Source organism: Ptiloglossa arizonensis, chromosome 6, assembly GCF_051014685.1.
Source record: "Ptiloglossa arizonensis isolate GNS036 chromosome 6, iyPtiAriz1_principal, whole genome shotgun sequence".
In the NCBI taxonomy this organism is placed as follows: domain Eukaryota; kingdom Metazoa; phylum Arthropoda; class Insecta; order Hymenoptera; family Colletidae; genus Ptiloglossa; species Ptiloglossa arizonensis.
Window position 1 is genome coordinate 1,256,302 of NC_135053.1, and position 20,728 is coordinate 1,277,029.

Sequence of the window (20,728 nt, forward strand, 5' to 3'; positions counted from 1 at the left end):
ACAAAATTATTACGTAAATAATTTCAAAGTATTAATATTGTTTCAATATTACGAGCATTTTAAAACATTAACGTCGTTTAAGTTTTAAACCATCATGTCAATGATGAAATTCTACTACGATGCTTCAGGGTTTAGAATGTCTGAACGTCCACTTATATTTCTATGGGAATTTTGAAGTGACGTTGAGCTTTGAGCGTGAATGAATATATTCTATCTCAAAATGAAACGCGTATTTTTTACAACGGTGATTGTATAGTGTGTGTAAGTTATATTCAGCTTTTCCAAGTTATGTAATTTAAGTAATGAATCACTGCTTTACAATTTTCATTTTACCGTAATATAAATGTTAATATAAATCTTTGTATTATGTAAGACATGTAATTTGTATATAATTATTTTCGTGTAAATTATAACTGCATCTGAAAATAGTTTCTTCATATTTTTCGATAAATTGCAATAAAAATAGTAAGAGTAGTAATACTTTTCATTCTTTGTTATACTAAATATAATAATGATGTACTCGTTAAAAGAACGCCTTTCCATTTCTCGGTTATTATAATTATTACGATCATTTTTTATGACAGAATGTGTTACCATATATTAAATTTTTTCAAGATTAAATGATTATTAGATTTCTAATATTAAATGAACTTGAGATTCAAAAACACAGAAATAAATACAATTAAAATATTATTTATTTTTTTCTTTTATAAATCATCATTTCTGATGATTTTATCATTTATACTTACTTATTATTTTTTTTTTTTTTAAATACAATGCTTTGGGGTATTAATTATATATTTCTTTATTTTTTAAATTAAAAAGCTACAAACTAATGTAAATATTTCGTGACTACGAAAGTTTGGGAAACGCTGACATGAGGATATAATTAACATACACAAAGTCCCAAAGATATTATAAGAACGTGTGAATTTCCCATTATTTGGGTGTTTCGTTGAAACTCTATTATTACCTAACATTATACGTGCCTTCAAATTGTAAATAATATCTTTTAAAAAAATCACTTACATAACGTATGACAAAAATCAGATAGTATGTTATTTAAAAAAGAATTATTTTATCAGATGCGTTAACTTTATGTAGTTCAGACATGTTAATTACAAAACTGTAGTGTATATTTGCATAATTAGGAACATCTAGCTTTTTAAACAATTAAAGGTATATTAGGTTGATGTATATGAAAAATATGTTTTCCGTCAGATTAAAATTTACGATGCGATAAGGAAAACGAAACCATATTTGATTGTTGTGATTTAATGTTTTCTGCTACTTAGTGTACATAATCAGAATTTTTAAGCGATATTTTGTAGATTTTAAATTGAACAGCAATCCTGTAGAAATTATAGAACGAATTAATTTTACATTTACAGAAATAAGATATGTTAACGCAAGAAATGTTTAGCATTAATTTTTGAAATTTGAAACAAATAATGTGCCATTAAAAATTAAATTACCAATTAAATGTATTGAAACATTAAATTAAATGCTGAGAAATTTTATGTAAAAAGAAGACAAGATTTAGTTAAATGACAGTTCCAATCATTTATTTATGATCAAACTATACGAAAGATAGGCAATAGTAGTGAACGGTTGTTCATCTCTTAGTAAAGATTGGCAATTTAAAAGGATGGAGTTTGGGAGAATTCTATCAATTGATTGGCGTTCAAAAGCTTTAAGTAAATGAAGAAAATTATTTCATTACTTTGAGAAAGAGAAGGAAACAAATTCTATTTTGAAAAATTTTTGATAAAAAATAAATTTTATATGATGTACGAAAACAATCAGGACAAGAGGCTGTTAGAGAAAAACATATTCTGGAACACGGAACACCACTACACTTGAAAAGAGTAGTGGTTACTGTTTATTGGTCGTAGACAAAACCAGATAGTAATTGAATATTTTTGTAATTGAATAATGAAGTACCCAAGAATAATAAATGTAATTATTAACAAGTAAATTATTACTGCGATTAAGTAGTAAATTAACCATGTTTGTAATTTGTAATTATTGATCAGTAATTTGTCATTATAAAATGTAAAATTATTTCAGTCTTTACTAGAAATAGTGATATGTATATAGAACGATAATAATGGGTCATAAAATCATAGGCAAAAATTTGTAAATAACAAATTGTACAAATCAAATTAATTTTATAAAGAACAATTTGTTTAAGTAAACTTTAAACATACATTTCCTACAAATTATTTCGGATTTTGGTTAAAATTTCAATAACATAATAAATCAATTACACTTAAAAACGTAATCATTTTGTGATTAATGATTAGTAAGATAACTGTGTTTGATAATTACATTCTTTCTAATTATTAATCAAAATAATTGGGTACACAGTAATCAACCTGCTGAACATTATGTAGAACTTGTTGATTATATAAACTTTCAAAACCCCAAGTGTCAATTGTAGCAGAAACATATTTTAAACAAATTTTAAAAATACGTTCAAAACCAATTAACAGAATAATAATTTCTCATAATAGAATCAACTTTGCTACACATTAACGCAAAATTTTGTCCATAAAGAATAACAATAGATAAAGTTATTAAATTATATTACAAAATTTAATCACATTCTGTTCATTCTTTTCATCTTTTGTTAGTCAATTTTTGTATCTTTAAGCATTTCGATCATTTTTCATAAAATAAAAAACTATTTCGAAACGACGAACTTATGGAAGCAGAACTTTCGATTTGTAGTGAATCAGAATAACAAAGTTCGTTGATTACGGGGAAAAATACGAACGATCACATGAGACTATATTCATTAAATATGTAAACTTTGAAAAAAGTTGTATGCTTTTGAAGTTTAATTGGAAAAACCATGTTCCATGTGCATCAAAGCAATAATTTTGAGGGTCCGAACGCGCCCTTTTTCAACTACATAGTACGCATGCGCGAGAAATACCCCGCGTTTATGACTGCGTGCGCACCGATGATCGACCAATAAGGAAGCCGGGTAGTAGAGGGTGCTTCGATCGATGCACTCGCCCTAGGAGCGTGCGCCAGTGGGCGACCGTTTACAACGCGATAAGTGTCGCGGCGCCCTTAACGATAGGTAAACCGAGGACGTCCTGGCACGTAGTATTTCGTTTTTCTGTTTCGTAGTGTTTTCAGTCGCGGATTTTGTTATACCAATTCGTTGCCTCGGCTAATTGTAAATCATCGGTGTTTGTTACACTTTTTGTTTACGACGAGTAACCGTCAACGCGATTACGATGAAACAATGAAGCAGGCGACCACGAGCAACGACAACTGTCAAGAAGATGCCGGTAAACCACTTGCATACGGGAAATGCAGGCCAGCTGGAGAGTGTCGCATTCTAATCGTGAGTAACATTGAATATCATTTGTCGGCCAAGGAAACGTGGTCACGGGGACGTGCTTCGACTGGTGTCGAAGAGTTTCTTATAGAGGTCAGTTCAGTTTCTGTCATGATTAACCGACGAACAGAACGCGATGTTGTTCCGTGATTTGGTACGTATGTTTCGAGATTTATACGTTTGTAGTGAATGGAAAAGAATCGCTTTCTGTATTAGCTAGACAGTTTTAGAAGTCGAATTTCTTTATAACCTTGATTTATATTTCAATATCGTATTGTTCATATTTTTATCAGTGATATTCATCGGTTTACTTGAGAAATTGATTCCCTTTTGAAATTAATTAGGTTATGTACTACCTTTGATTTGAATTCAGTTTAAGGTCGATGATTTTGTTGCGATTTAAAATTGTCGGATGAATTGTCTCACATGAATTTCTAATTTAATAGTACGTATGATAAAACGTACTTGTAGCGTAGAGATAAACAAAATAATAATTCTTAATAATACGTATATATAGAAATAAATATAAATATATACATATATATATATATATTTATTTGTTTATTTGTTTATTTATTTATTTATTTATTTATTTATTTATTCTTTGATCGAAATAAGATATAGTGTATTATTTTCATTTGTGAATTTCTAATGAATTTGTAGTGAACCGTTATAATCCTATGGGACAGAAAGTAATTGATTTGTTAACGCATAGTAATTGAATATGTAATAGTTAATGACAAACTTTTACGTCTAGATTGCGTGCAGTTGATTTAAACGCTAATTTTTAATTATGTTGCAATAGCGGAAGTTCTATTACCGTACGTGTGTTGCGCTTCATGAATGACAAGTGTATTCAGGAGAAAATTTAATTCAATCGTGCGATCTTCATGACCTCGTGCATAATTATCAAGATAATTAGTTACGTACTTTCTAAACTTTTGTGAAACTTTTGTATCGTTCAATTACCTATTGGTTCATTCGTTTAATTTATACTTGAATTATATTTTGCATACACTTAAATCGAAAACATTGATAAATGGTTGGTAAATTTTTGGTGTATTATTTTTTCAATTTAAAATATTTCATTAGTAAATTAAACGTCACATAATACAACTGACACAGCATTTGCTTGAAATATGTTCTCGACTTCGGATCGATAATGAAGTTTTTTTAAGGTTCGGTATCGTTTAACGTTTTCGAGTCATCGCGTCCTCGCGATATATTGTTTTCAGTTATTATAAAAGCGCTATTTTATTATAATAAATGCGACTAAATATTTCCAGTCTTGCTATAATATTATAAAATTAAAAACATGTCTTGTATAAATTCGGAACATTTTTAGTTAAGTCTTTGAGTGCATAGTCGAACAAAAAAATGTTTTAAGGTTAATATACCAGATATTTTTTTATTTTACTTTGGGACTGAGCTTGGCGCGTACCATTTGACAACGTATTATATTTTAGTCTGCCGGCCGGCAGCCGACGTGATCCTTCTGAAGCGCGGGATCAGTCATTCGCTAATAAAAAATTCAATTTTTGTATTCATTATTATTATTATTATTAACAGAGAACCCTTAAGTATTTATTCATGAGAGTATTATTAACAGATTAATGGGGTTTTCCGGAAGAAATTGAATCTAAACACTGTTTCGTTACGGTTTTTTAATATGCGTAATTTAAATAACTTTTGATTGCTGCAAATATAATACATATACATAATTGTAAACAGTCCAAAAGAGGTCGTGTTTGGACTCATTTTTGTCGGGAAAACTTTTCCAAACCAATGGTAATGCTTTTATAAAGGCATAATGAAAACTGTACGAATAAAAATTTTCAGCAATGCGCGTGGCTTATCGCTTTCATTCCGTGCACGTGCCTTATCGCTCTGGACTGCCAGCTACAGATAGGCCGGGACTCATTTGCTATTGCTCTGTCGCGTTCATTCTTCGTCTATCTCATCCACTGTTTTCGTCAAACGGTAGGTGCGAAAATTCGTCTGAAACTGGAGGTAGAAATTCCTAAAAGATAAATGACGTTAAGCCTCGAAAGATGCTCACCGCCGGTTTTAAACCGCGAGCATCTTCACAAGACATTTATATTTTGAAATAATTTTTACAGTATGAATAGTATGAGTAGTAGGCTGTTCAGTACTGATTACTTCATTTAAGTAAGTAGACTTTCAGTTATTTCTTTTTTAAATGAAAAATCATACTCTTTTCAATCTCGAAGTATTAAGCGTTTTAATGACACAACAGGTGCTTCAAATATATATTTCTGTCATAACAATATCATTTTTCTCGAAATTTAATTTTATATTAATTTTCGGCGCAATGACATGTGTAATTTTACAATTGAAATGTTTCGTTCTCTGAAATTGGTTAATAAATCAGTTGTAATAAAAGTTATAAATATTCAGATAATGGAGATATTCTGTTTGTAATTTAATAAAAAAATGTTTTGTACTCATTGTAAAATTAAAATAACATGTTAGTTTGATTTTCATTTAAACGTTTTGAAATTAAATGAATCTGCAATAAAATTATTATCAATTCAAATATACATGATTTGAGAAAAGCTTATTCGAAGTTTAAATGGCCATATTAAATTTATATCCTTTGTAATTTAACGCGGGATAAATGTTTTTAAAATCCATGGAGGTGAACGTATTTTATTGATCGTCACGAAATAAATGTTGTCGATTCGTTCAAAATGCTGTCTTTGGAATGTAAAGTTCTTTCATTCTCCTTTTGACACGCAATCGTTTCGTATTTGTTTACAGATTTTACGCGATATAACGATTCTTTAACGCGTTTGCAGTTAAGACAGAAATATTTCCATTTCAACGTGGCACACGTTATACATGTTCCGTAGAGAAACTTTGCTTACAAATCCCAATTGATTACCGAGTTTCTGCGAACTTGCTTCTATGCTTATTGCTAGAAATGCAAATGCATGTGATATTGTGATTTGTTGCTCATGAAAGTGCATCACTGTTCCGAATGAATGCAGACCGAGGCGTAAAATTCGTGGTGCAACCCAGAAGGAGCTGATTTCTCATTAAAAGTCGACTTTGGAAATTCGTCAAACGTAGGTGCATTTGACTAATGTCCTAACTAGCGTATCCTTTTGGACATCATAGTTTTTGTTTGCATTTATAAACGTGAATAGCCATAATATGGCAGATTTCACGATAGGTTTATTTAAGAACCTGTATTTCACGAACTACATAAAAAGCCATGACTCTGTTAAATTGTAACACACGAAGTGTCCGTCTATCAATTTAAGATAAAAGCACTTGGTCTTTCGAACAAAGCAAGTTTATCAATCAAAGTATTCATGGTTCGGATCTAGGCATTTTGCCAAAGAGTTGCAAAGCTTTGAACTTCATTTATAAAGTACTTTGGGGAAGATACTAAATCTTATAATGTCCTAAATCTTGAAAACACGTTTATAGTCGTATATTGATGAAGAACATGCATTTAACATAAATTTTCGATTTAGAAAATGTATCTGACGGAAATAATGGAATTTGGTGAGAAGTAAAGTTTGAGGAGTATATTTAATAAACATTGAAGCATTTCACCCACGTGGCTATTGAATTTTGTTGTTGTCAAACTTGAAACGTAATTGCAGTTTTGTGTATGATATTTTTGTTACTTCGTATAAAAAGAAAGATACGTATAAAACAAATGGTTAAAATTTGGGACAGTATTGGCTATTAATTAATTACATTTTTAATCTAATCGATCAAATATATAATATTTTCTCGAATTTTAAATAGTGTCCGATTTCAATTGCAAATAAAAGAGAAATTCTTAATTATTAACTATTAGTTTTTAATTACATCTATCTACAAAATGATCGACATTGACAATAATTTCTTAAAATTAAGATCAAAGTAAATTTCTAATTTCTTAAAATCAGACTCAATTGTTTAGTTATTAATTGCAACATCGATTAATGAAAAATTAATTGTTACTGCTGCAAGTAATTCATTTTCACAATTACAATGGTTAATGGCTAGTGGTAATTAACAATTAAGAATTTCAATTGTAATAATTAGTTGTCAGTGTTTTTAACAACACTGCTTCGGAATTATATTCTAATTGTCATAAGGTTTAAAATGAGTCACATGTTCGCAATTATCTATAATTACTTCACGACAAAATTTTCTAAAAACAATTTGATAAACAAATTCTTGGATATGACTTCATTCCATAGTAATGTGTGTTTCGTGACAATATTACATAGACTGTTGAGAAGTGTAATTGCGTATTCGACTATAATAATCTTTACGTTCTTAAAATTGATAGATCACTTGGAGTATTGTAAATTGTTACTCAAGCTAATAGTGTATATGTCTTTAGGTATATTGTCACCGTGCCTCCTTCATTTCTTAGAATTCAGAGATGGCTATCTTTGTCCGAACAGTTTCTGATCGATGGATGTAGACACGAGGTTTTATCGCTTGTTCTTCCCTCTTTATCTTGTTACTTAACGTGGATAAAGAAAAGCGTAGCTGAAGTATTTAACGATGCCAAAACACGAATATTAGAGCGTTATTTTATTTACAGCAATAAAGCAAGTGTTACAGTTGGACTAGTACTATCTGAGAGATAATTGTGCACTAGATACAGCCAAATATAACACAAAGAATTGTATATTACATTTTTTGTTACTTAATTGTACTTAGTCAAAATCACACGCGTTATACATGAACTCTCGTTTTGATAAAATATAAGCAAGGAAGAAATAAAAATCTAAATTTCAGATTTATCGAGCGAACTCTGATAAATTAAATAAGAATAAAATGCGCGTGTTATTTTTCAAATTCATCCATCAAACTCCATAGACAGCCGTGTAATATGGTGAGCTCGTGCTGAACAAGAGTCCGCTTTTCACGTTTCTCACTGATTTAAAAAAGGTGAAAAAAATATATGTTTGGAAATTCCATTTTGTTGTTTCTACTGACGAATTATCAGCAAAACAAATTAGGCTGAACAAGAAATAGTTACTAAAAAAGTGTTTTTTTTTTTTTTTTTTTTAGATATAGTGGTGCCACTTGTAATTTCGCGGAGATTTTATTTGCGTCATGTTGTTTTTGGCATAAAACCAAGAAACATTTATAATTAATATTTTTTCCTTCTCTGTTTCTTTCTGAGTTACTCAACTTAACAGTTCTCCAGATGTGACTTTACAAAATATAAAGCTAAAAATACATTATTTAGATAGCATTAAAATGATCAAAAGCATAGAAAAAGGTAGAGTGTGTTAATATTTATATCAAGAGAATCACAAGACTTTATCTAGAAACGATAACCTTTAGATTGTGTTAGTTTCTACTGAGTTATTCAATTTTTTCATAACAAATAAATATAAACAAAAATACAAATAATTAAATGCAAATATAAAATTGTACAATGTTTGTACACTTAATTAGACTACACAATTTTTATACTTGACATAAATTTCAAGTACTCGGACTGCATGCATACTCCATGTTTAAATTTCGATTTTCTTGTAAACGAAGCCTAGTATAAAACAATTTCATCCTATATTTTTCACTTATTCCTGTATCAAAAATCAACTTTTCGATCGCATAACAAATTTTATCTACCGAATAATCCAATGATTCTCTTTTCTGCATTAATGCATCAGCACTTTTTGTTTCTCTCATTATTTGAAATTTACCGACGCAATTATAAACACAGTATTTTATATTCTTGTCATTTATTTTTTTTCGCTTTCCTACTTACATTTCTTCACTGGTATACGAGTTTCATCGCATTTTGTAATATTTCGGCGAGACGTAGAAATGTACAAGTATTATACAAAATTATTCCGTAGTCGTGAAAAATGAATTATTAATAAATCTAAAGACTATAACCATTTTCCTGAACTATTTTGTTTTAGTAATTCGTAATCATGTGTTTCCATTTTAATGAAAAGTTTAATCAATAGGTTAACGATTTATAATCTATGAGGGTAACGGAAGCATCTTTTAATATTAATTTTGTGTCTTTTAGGGTCAAGTATTCTGTCGCATATGTAAATGTGAAATCATAAATTCTATATGGATTCGTTCCATTATAGGCGGTTGAATGAAATTTCATGTAAGCCAAATTAAAATGACAACTCGTTACGCGAACATTTCATGTCTAATTATTGTCAATAATGTAGGTCCTGTCAACGTAATTATACTGAGTAATTCAACTACTGTCCTATTGACAGTTTATCGAGAAAGTTCTTTTCAATAAAACATATAAAAGTTCATGAATTTTTCTCCTCAATGAAAAGAATACTTTTCAGTTTTAGTTTTTCACATAGTAATGCAACAATTTTTTATTAGAAAAACACATTTAATTCCTAAATAATTTTTGTTCGTTATAATTTTCCAAATAATTGAAAAATTTTGTTCAATCTTTCTTTTCAATTGTATCATGAATTATCTCCCACTCTGTGTGCATATTAGTTTATTACTGGAAATTGTGTATTATATTTGCATAGAATTAATCACGCAATTGAGATAATGGTATTCTTTGTAAATTATGAGAATTATTCTGAATTAAATTATTCTCCACTTTTATGGAGGTCATCATTACGATGACGCGATACGATTCTTCAATCGTTATTGCTCAGACTCTCGAGCAACATGTGAATAAACTGGGTATTAACGGAAAAAGAAAAGTATTTGGAAGATAAGAAATTTGTTACAATTTGTAACTAAAACGATTTAAAGAATTGAAGATAAGAAAGGTATTAGGGTTGATTTATATAATTTTAATTCATCGATATATTTTTAAGAATCCGTACATTGACAAAATTATAAAATATTACACCTTAAGTGGTGTAAGTTAATGAATAAATTTAAAAGCCTTTTCACTATATTCAACTACGTCTCCATACATTTTAATTTGGACGATTATCATGAACATAATTAGGAATCATGAGTTAAAAAAACATATTTTATATTCAAGCTATAGTCGAGTGTACACTGAAAAGCCACGTACGAAAAGAGTTTATTTTGCGCTTTCAACATATTTTTTTACCGGGAATCATCTTTTCGATTTGTGCTGCGAATTACATTTCAACTTCTATATGACCGTGACTGTATTTTGTAGAATTTTTAAAGCTGTTTTAATCTCGTTATCTTCGATTAATACCCAGAGATAGGAAATACTTGTATCTAAATACAAATTTTGAATAACGCTATACAAGGTAAAGGAACTGTTATGTGTACTTGGCGAATTAAAGTAAGAATTTTAGTTATAGAATGAAGTAATATTTCATTTTAAGTATTACCTTAAAAACAGAAATTTCGTTAAACAGCCAACATAATGTTTTTTACAACTTACTAGAGCTATGTAATGTAAACTGCGAGACACCTCGGACTAATAATATTAATGTTGTAAGCAGTAAACTATACAGTAGCTTCAAACAGTATTTGCACGCTGTATTATAAGGAAATGCTTCTTACCTTTAAGATTGATTTAATGAAAGTTTGTGTGCGTGTAGAGCATAATAGTGCATAAATAGAGACATTTTTTGGTTCACAGGAAATTTCTTTAAGAGGATGAAGTCAGGTCTTGAAGGTTTTAATGTTTTTTTTTTTTTAATAAAGCTTTTCTTGGGACTTTTTTGCAATAGAATGACAGAGCACTAAGAACTGGACATTTTTCATATGAAAAGTTTTGCTCTGTTTCATACTATTACGAAGTTGTATCTGAAAAAAGAGAAAGTGATGACGATCGAAGAGCTTGCAACGACTTTCATTTTCTTTTTAATTTCGTAATCGTGTGAAGTACAGCAAAAATTTTCTTAAAAAAAATATTTAGTTTCTAATGCTCTATCGTTCAACTGTAAAGAAAGTACACCAAAAATTGTATTATAACAATGAAGAAATATTTAATTTTCGTGTTTTAATTTTATCCTTTCTAGAACATTTTTTGTCAACAACAAAATTATGTTACATGCAGCCCAGTATGCTTTATATGCATATAAACTTTCATTAAAATTGGACCTGTAAGTTAGGGGAATTTCCACATAATATAGTGTGCAAATATTTTTTTGATCCACTGTATAATACATCTAGCATTGAATATATGTATTTGCGCGAATATCTCGAAAACTGAAGTCAAGTGGTGGTAACACGCATAGGGAAAAGTTGTTCAGAATGTTGATAACATATTTAAAGGTCAGAAATAGTTGAAGTCGCTTCTAATGTAAATAATTAAAAGATCAACGTCGAGAGAGGAGAATTAAGAGACGTTTAATCACCGACATTGGAATTCGAATTGAGTGTTCGTTGCTTTGGAAAATAGTTATGTGAAATATTTCTTACTTTTGACGTTATACATGTACGTAGATATGTACTATATGTACGTTTCTAGTAGAAATAATTGTACCGTGGAGAATGCTCTTCTACATTATTTGAAACTTTAATTCTCCAGTATGAGGTGAAAGTGAGTATACTTTCATTTTGAACAATGTTCGGTGAAACTTCAGTTTTTATCGTAAATTTGCTTTTTCGTGAAAGGATTCAGTTTTTTTTTTTTTTTGCTCCGTTGCTTAATTAGTCTTTTGTCTTCTAGAGGTTTATCGCCTAAACGCAAAACTCTTGGAAATGCTACTGTAATTTACCGTTGATCGCGCCTTGTACAATATTTTCAGAACCATTCAAGTGTTTTACTTAATATTTCGTTGTGTAAATGTCATTAAAAATGTAATTAATTTCTGAAATTGTTATTAGGAAGTTCAATGTACTCGAGAGGTATCAAGGTTAATTGGAAAACCAATTAAAATCTACTTTCTAATAGGTTAGTTCATAAATTCGTGTTCACATTTCAAAGTAAAAATATAGAACAAAATAAAACGACACTGTTTGTAATAATTGATGCATTTTTTATTATTATTCGTAATGTTTTGCCATTTTAAAAGCAATTTTTCTGTTCCTTAAAGTTTTTAGAGAAACGTGTCGATATTCATAGTAGTCTAAGAACAATTTTTATATATATTCTTAGACTATGGTGACTGTTAATATTTTTAAACAAAAAAGCTGTTTTTCCAACTATTAGATATTTTGAAAAAATATATTGGGGAAATACATTTTGGACTTTATCCTGGTTATGAAATTTTTTCTTTTTTAAAACATTTCTAAAGAAGACAACTATCATTTGCTGAAACGGTAGAAGCGGAAGGATGGGAGGGAAGAGGGGGATATCATGGTTTCCCAATTAGGGAGACATTAAACATTTTTTCCACTAAAGAAACGAATTAGAGAATGTAAAGTTTCTACTAATTATTAATACTTATTTCTTTCAGACTTTTTATCACCAATATTTAGCAGTTTTAGTATTAAATTGATTATACTGAACAGAGTGCTTATAAATGTGTAAATTGAGGCACCTATTCGAGAGATAAGAAGGAAAGTTAAATGTATCGAGTAAGACTGATAAGCAAAATTTCGCAAATGTGTCTTTAATTTACAATTAAATTTTTTGCGATGTTTGAGAGGTCAATAAAATTGCGTTCTTAATAAAATTGCAAAGTAACTCGGAACGACTCCTGTTTATTTGTAAATAAAAAAATTTCAAAGTTTTGTTATTTTTATCCATGCACAAATATTGATTGAAATAAAAAAGAGTGAGTACCGTCATAGGCAATATAAACATATGTAGACAATATATGTACCAATGCGACGTAGACGATATGTACCAATTCTCGTAATACATGTAAATACGACATTGAGAATGTATGGTCATTGTACGCGCCAAGAAACGGGCTACAATTGTACGTAATAAAATGTACATGTCGGTTGAAACAATCAAGATGTCCTTGAACTGACCATGAGTTCGTTTAGAAAAAAATTAACTTCATCGTGCAATACCCGTTTCGGTACTGAATAAACGCTGGAAAATAAAAATTTCGTACTTTGCTCAATTTCAGAAATATTAATCTGTAATACTTTTAGTGATTCACTCATGTATACAGAGTATGCCCTGTGTATTTTTATAGGGTAAACATTATCTTTCTACTTCCTTACACGTACATATATATTTTCCTACTCCCGCGCTCATCGATTTAGTATTTAGTTTTAAGTCGGTGGTAAGTTTACAAATTGATCACAAAGTCAAAATTTATTTTTCATGGGTGGTAAATGTAGAAAAAGTAGTCTCCATTAAAGAAAAAGAAAGGAAAACAATATCAACAGTGATTAAAATAATAAACAGAAAATAATGCGAGCTGATAAGCCATTAGAATTGATAATAATACAGTGAATTGTTTTGATGACGTTTTATAACATCATATGTTTGCAATTTTGTTGATAAAACGATTGAAAGAAAAGAAGCAACGTACTAGATTACAAAAACTCTCTTTCGGTCAACATCGATTCTTGTCCTGATCTCAAAAAAATTTTTTTTTTTCAATTTTTAAACAAAATTTTGTCTCTTTTATTTATTGCACGATAATTTCAATGTAGTTTTTAATGGTAACGCTGAAGTACGATATTTGGTACAATTAGAATGTTTTCAAATATTTTACATTTACCTAGATCTTTCCTTTTTCGTATCTTTTATCTCTCGACCCTTTCTTGGGTTATTGACATTCCTGGTGTTCCTCGTCATTTTATTGTGACAGTTATAGACCTCGAGCCGTGTATTTTTGCCATAATCAGAATGTTCTGACAGTTCAAAGGAGAAAGTTCCAGCGAGATATATTAAATACGATTTATAAATTGCGGAGTAGTGTGAATTACCTAGTGCCTTTTAATTAAAACAAAAAATGAAAAGGACTTGGATTCGAAGCTGGTTCGACAAAAAGTGAGTTTCTTTTACGATACAATAACATTCGTTTATCAATGAAAAGCATAAGATAAATATAGATATTTATAATAAATTAACGCACGAAATGTTAATTATTCTTGTTTATACAGTTTACAAACATATGCTTTGCAATCCGTATCATAAGATTTGTGATATTTGCGTTTGATAGTATTATTATCAGAGTATTGCAGGAAGAATAGTTCTAATAAAAAATCTGCTTTTTAAGTACCATAAGTACATTTTCTTTAATAGATTCTTATTAATTACACCACAAATTGTTACTACTATAAACTTACATTTATACTTCTACAATATTCTAATTTCAATAATAATAGAATATGAATATCTAATTAACCTCGAAAGCTTGATAGGATTTATTGAGATAGTTTGTGTTTCCAAGAAATTAGTTTGTTACTTGTTCCGTTTTGTATTATTTGTTGATTGGTTTATTATCGTTGTGAGGCAGAATTGGGTAGAATTGAGATCAATTGTATACAAAGACTTGAAATATTTATATACAAGAATTCATACAGAGGGTTTTATTAGACCTATCATACGTCGACAGAGTATATAATTAACGTACAATGGATCACTCCCGTGTTAAAAGAAATCTAACACCACCAGTAAAGGGAATGTGAAAAGTGTCGATCAATGTTTGCTTAGTTTTAGGTCTTACGAATGCAAATTAAAACACCTGACCACGTGATACTCGCGATTACTTCTAGAACTCATCTTTCTACAATACATTCTACTTAGAAGCTTAAATAATTTCAAAAATTAGTTAAAAAGAAACAGATTCGTATGTACGTACTCCTCTATGAAAAGAAACATAACTTTATTCGATATCTAAATACAGGCATACAAAATATGTGGTGAGGACACAAATGAGGGATAGAACAGTGTAATTGAAGGCTGTGTAACTCGAGGACTTCCGGTAATTCATAACCGAGTAAATACGAGCGTCATTCGCATTTGAGTAACATGACGGTGAATGGGTCAACAGTATCGCAAGACCATCATCGTACGCTACCGTACGATGCATTCATCGAGTGAAAATATCAATATATATTTATTGTTCGTTGTTTTGTGTTCCATCTGCAAGCATCGACGGACCTTACGTCGCGTCGCTCTCAACGATTAACCGTCTTCAGTCAATGTTTAGTAAACCGAACGTGAATGATGAATTAAGAAAAGCACTCGAGAATCATTTATCACTTGACGGAAAATAATGAAGCTCGTAACACGGGTGGAAATTTATCGTCGTTCTAATTGCACTGCCACGCTACTTATTTTCAAGGATGACAGCAGTTGCGTTGAAATGTACAAAGAGAATAACGATAAAAGGCTGCGCGATACACTGTTTTCGCAAACGGTCTTGGGCATTTCCATAGAGATACTTTCGTAAAATAAATTTCAAGGAAAGAGTTGGACAAGGTTTGTTCGTCAGGAAAGAGATAATGCAATGAATAGAAATTGGGCGGCCAGTCTAGGATAAAATTAAAATCCAGAGTAAAGGTTCGTAGCTTTTTAAGAGGTTCTAGAACAATTTGATCAGAAATGAGGGTCTCTGAAGTAGATTTAAGCACTTTGGTCCATTTTCATCCCCTAAATGAAGTGTTCTTTTTAACTTCTGCAGAATGAAAGAGCTTGATAATGGGCATCGATTTCTTGCTTTATTCTTGCGGGAAATATTGTGGATATTTTTCATTTTTATGGGTTGGCTGTTATATTGTATTAGAGAGAAATGTTCTTGTGAAAGATGTTTGTTGCAAAGGACGCTGAACAATTATTTACACCATACAATGTCGCTCTCTATATCAAACCATTTTTGTACGAATATTTTTTGTATACTTTCAGTTCCTTGTGAGTTTTCTTCTGTAACGGAATTACTATACCAGAGGTTAGACATTTAATTGAGAATTTTTAATTTTTTTTATATTAATTAGATAACGTTTCCGCTAGTAAAATATCTGTTAAGTATTTTCTGTTATTACCGTTACACAGAATGCATATTTTGTCTATAATAGATGTATGAATGTGATTACCGATTGCATTGAATTGTGTTTGTTCTCTATTTGAAGTACTTATTTTTTGACGAGACTTTCTGCTGGTTTCGAGTTCATTTTTGGAGGAGGTGTGTTCAATTTTTCGAGAATTTTATCTGATAAAATAGCGAATAGAGTATATCGTTTTCGCGTTTTATTAAACATTTCTTTGTAATTGTTGTTGAATACACTCGACCGCATATGGTCGTCCAAATTATCGCTCTCGGCGTATGTATAGGGAAAATAACGGAAAGATACGCGTAAAGTTTAAACGAAAAATGCAGAAACTGACTTTTATTAATACAGAATGAACCAACATTTTGCAAAATTCGTAATTGCTGTACATAGTGATATATTAAATGTAATATCATGTGTATCGGTTTGTGTAGTGATTTAGTGAAATATCATAATGTGTACCGGTTTGTATAGATTTTCGAGCACTTCTAACTATTTTACATACACAGTTACATGTCAATTTCATTCTCCAATATTCAAAGGGCATTGCTAAAATTTGTAATTGCTGTACATAGTGATATATTAAATGAAATATCATGTGTATCGGTTTGTGTAGTGATTTAGTGAAATATCATAATGTGTACCGGTTTGTATAGATTTTCGAGCACTTCTAACTATTTTACATACACAGTTACATGTCAATTTCATTCTCCAATATTCTAAGGGCATTGCTTTTCCTTCGGTTAAAAGGCTTGATATTGAACTGGTGCGAATGGTCGCCGGTGCTATTCGTAGTGCTGAATTGTGAAGAGAATTTAATTAATTTGCCACGTCACGGCGCTCACACCGTAAATTATTGAAGCATGGTCGAGTTTTGATAAAACCGTAGATATGTACGTATTCGGTACTGTTTTACACGGTTATTCCCCAGTTTTAGTCATTAATATCCATTTAATATTCACCCTCTCATTTTTATGTTTCGTTATATGCTTTATCCCAGACTTTTTTTTTTCATAAATAATCGATCGTAGAATTAGTAAGTCTTTTGGATCGATAATCGTCTTTTCTGTGTATAATACATCTTTTCTAAATATAATCAGGTTTTCTTCCTAATTAATGCTATTGTCGAGACTTAAATTACAACATGTATAGATATATACATGAAATATATGGTATTTTACACTAAACAGAAAATATTCCATTTTAGTATTTTAAATATTATACGATTAAAATTGAGAGAGAATTATTACAAATCAAATGGGCAAAGTCTTAGAAAGTTCAAATTCTATTGATGGATCGATACAAATTTAATCAAGCATTGATTTTCAGTCGGTTCAAAACTATACACGCTATTGTTTCGTAACAATATATTTGTTATGAAATTCGATTGTACCATAGAATAACTTTTGGAATAATGCAGTTTTTCATACTCTCTTGAAATGGAATTAAAATGACTCACATATTGGTAAATAGAACACGTCACGTGTCGATAAACAATTGTTTACACTTAATGTATCGTATAACAAATTTTTAGTCAAGTACAATTTGCATAGGAAATCGCAGAAACTCGTTAAATTTGAAACCATATCGACCGAAATGTAGACACTTCAACGCTTATTGCTGAGAATTTTTATTATTCGCAATGATAAAATATAATTTGGGTAAAAAAAATTAATCGAGAATGCAAACTGGTATTTATCACCAACATGACAAGATTTGTCATGACTCCTAATTAATGTCAGGCAAATTTGATGTGTAAAAATATTTGCTTCGTGTAAAATTTAATGACAGTAATTATAGCAATTGGTTTATTGCTAAAAAAATCGGGTTCAGTATGATATACGTAGAAGGTATTAAGTATTAATAAAAACATTCTTCTCTGTAAATATTATCGTTGCTAGATTAGCATTAATAGGCAATTACAAATACGATCGTACAGTGTATTATTATCCTCGCACATTTGAAGTCTCTTATTTCTACTTTTGTTTTAAATTTGTTAATAAAATTAATTCCACGATATAAATAGTAAAATAGTATTGTAATCAACTGACGATAATCAAAGAGTTCACACGATAAAATGATTATTATACACTCAGATTTGAAGTAAATAACCTTTGATTAATTGTGCGATTATAGTTTTAAATAAATTAAAATTATTATGCCTCTTCGCTAATTTTCTCAGTGTAATAGTCCCAAATATAAAATTAATATTTTATATAACAAAATTTATTGTATCTTTCACTGATTATTTTCACGTACGATATATCACGTAAATATAACAACTTAAAAAGAAATATTTTGTTTAAATTTTAAACCATAGATAGACGTCCATTTATATTTTTATGGAAACAAATAGCAGTTTTGATCGAAGAGACAGATTCACACGACTGGAAGATGCAATTACGATGAAATTGAAAGTATCGATACTACTTGAATATAAATTGCTATCGTTCCGCTTGGATATTGTGGCACATACTTACCGTGAATCTTCCTCTTCGAGCTTCTTTGAAAAATGTATTTATCACTGGAAGTTTTTGTCATAACGTTACCTCAGATTCAAACCTTCACAGGGAAAACTATAGATGCGAAATGTTTTTTAATTATTTCAATTATAAACTGCTCGCTGAAAATTCTAATAAAGTTGGCAAATTTTTGTTTTTATGTTTGTTTTTTGTAGATAAATGTTTACTGAATAGGATCCAGAGTTCGAGGATCAACGCGTTTAAAATATATGCACAGTTCGAACATTGCTCGTATCCGAGTAATTTATCACCTGTGTTGATTTTTCAAATCATTTTATTTGTATATCACTCACACCGCGTGGAGAAAGAATATTTTTGTTAAAAAATCTTGTAATTCTACGCTAAAAACTGGACGTCACGCTATTTCATTACCATCGTATTCCTTGTTTGTAGTGTACACAATATTTTATTAACGCGATTTATGGTTGCGTTTTAATTAGAAATTACGTATATAGAAGGTGCTGTATTGATTATTATATCACAGAACTTACATTGTTCTCGTGTAATACGGAAATTTTCGAATTTCCTGGGTATTACGTTTATATTACGTAAAACGATTCGCTCATTTCGTTTTTGTATTATTAGTCGTTCGAGCGCTGATTTACACCGGGCATTTGGGAAATTTTGCGAATATCGAAATTACCGGATTCTCGGTTTCAGAAAATTACAAATCACCAATTCGAAACGCCGTAGCAGCGAAATTGGTGTTTTAAAAAGAATAATATTCGAATAAGATATTTGTGCGTTTCGTGCCTACAACGTTACCACGTTTGAATTGTGAATAAATGGTAACAAACGACATTTGCAATGGAATTTATGAAACCCACGATAAATCAAACGTTTCCGTTATTAACACTGTGAATTTTCATATTTACAGCTTTTTTTTGTTAGACACAACTTCCGTGAATTTATCTGATTTATGTAACACGCACATAGCATTTCGCAGAAATTTTTCGAATTATTAGTGGCCTTCGTTCGTTTGCAGTCTACGTTAATTGTACGTTGCGCAGTGATAAATTTCCGTTACAATGAAAACTTAAAAATTGGGAAAATAAAATATTTCTTTCTCGATGCAGAATATGATATTTTTATTTTCCCGTGTTGATGATGATGAATATTTTTGTCGTTAGATATTGTGCACGGTATAATTGTTAAATAGAAAGATAGTGGACAATAATATTTGAACAATATTCCATATAATTAGAAAATCGCGTTAGCGTGTCACAAATATAACAGAAATGAAAGAAACGCTACTTATGTTAATACATATAGAAATTTACTATCTTTAGCATTCTTTCCCGAGCACATTTGCATTATTACAGATTGAATCACTGAACTCGATGTCTTTAAATTGCTAATTATAGCAATATTTCATTTTGAAATATTAAATACTCGGTGGCAAGAAATATTATGTGAGATGACTCATTCTACGTACAAGTATTTTAATATGGGCTAACTTAATCTATAGTTTTATTAAGAGTTGAATCATTTGTCTTTTAGATCAGATTTAGTAACATTTGAAATCTACCATTTTAAGCAGAAATTTTTAAATATATAATAGTAAGGAATAATTTATTGGTCACTTGTCAAGAACTGATTCATTCGTGTAATTTATTTATGTTTCTGAACAATTTTTTATTAGTCGAAGCATCTATCAACTATGCAATATTTTATGTTCCAATGATAAGTGACCAATGAAAAGGAACTACACATTCAAACATAATTAGGTGACCGTTTTTCTGAAAAAATTATAAATGACACGAATACAGTGCATTATTACCGAACACGTAAGAATATAATCGTTTTAAAAATAAATTTCTTTTTGTTGTAATATAAGAAAAATTCACAAGAAGTGTTCTTCTTAGTTTTCAAATATGTAGGTCATTTAAAAAGGTATATTCGGTCTTCTGTCCTCATTACCGACTACATTCCCGGACAAAATTAATTTCTGTTCTTCCTTTATATCCGATTCCTGCCTGTATCATTATTCCTCCTCCATGCATTTGACGTTTGAAATAATCTTTAG

At 29.9% G+C, this 20,728-nt stretch overlaps 1 protein-coding gene across 8 annotated transcripts in view; it reads left to right on the top strand.

Annotated features, from left to right (window-relative positions):
- Positions 1-3,075: 3,075 nt before the first annotated feature.
- The window catches only part of LOC143148178 (uncharacterized), a 103,882-nt gene continuing 86,229 nt past the window's right edge, over positions 3,076-20,728 (top strand). For 3 of the 8 annotated variants that reach the window (XM_076314203.1, XM_076314205.1, XM_076314204.1), the window contains exon 1: positions 3,076-3,361. In XM_076314203.1, the coding sequence (XP_076170318.1) occupies positions 3,260-3,361 (102 nt within the window). In that variant the 5' untranslated portion in view covers positions 3,076-3,259. The other 5 variants (XM_076314207.1, XM_076314209.1, XM_076314206.1 and 2 more) reach the window with 3 other exon arrangements.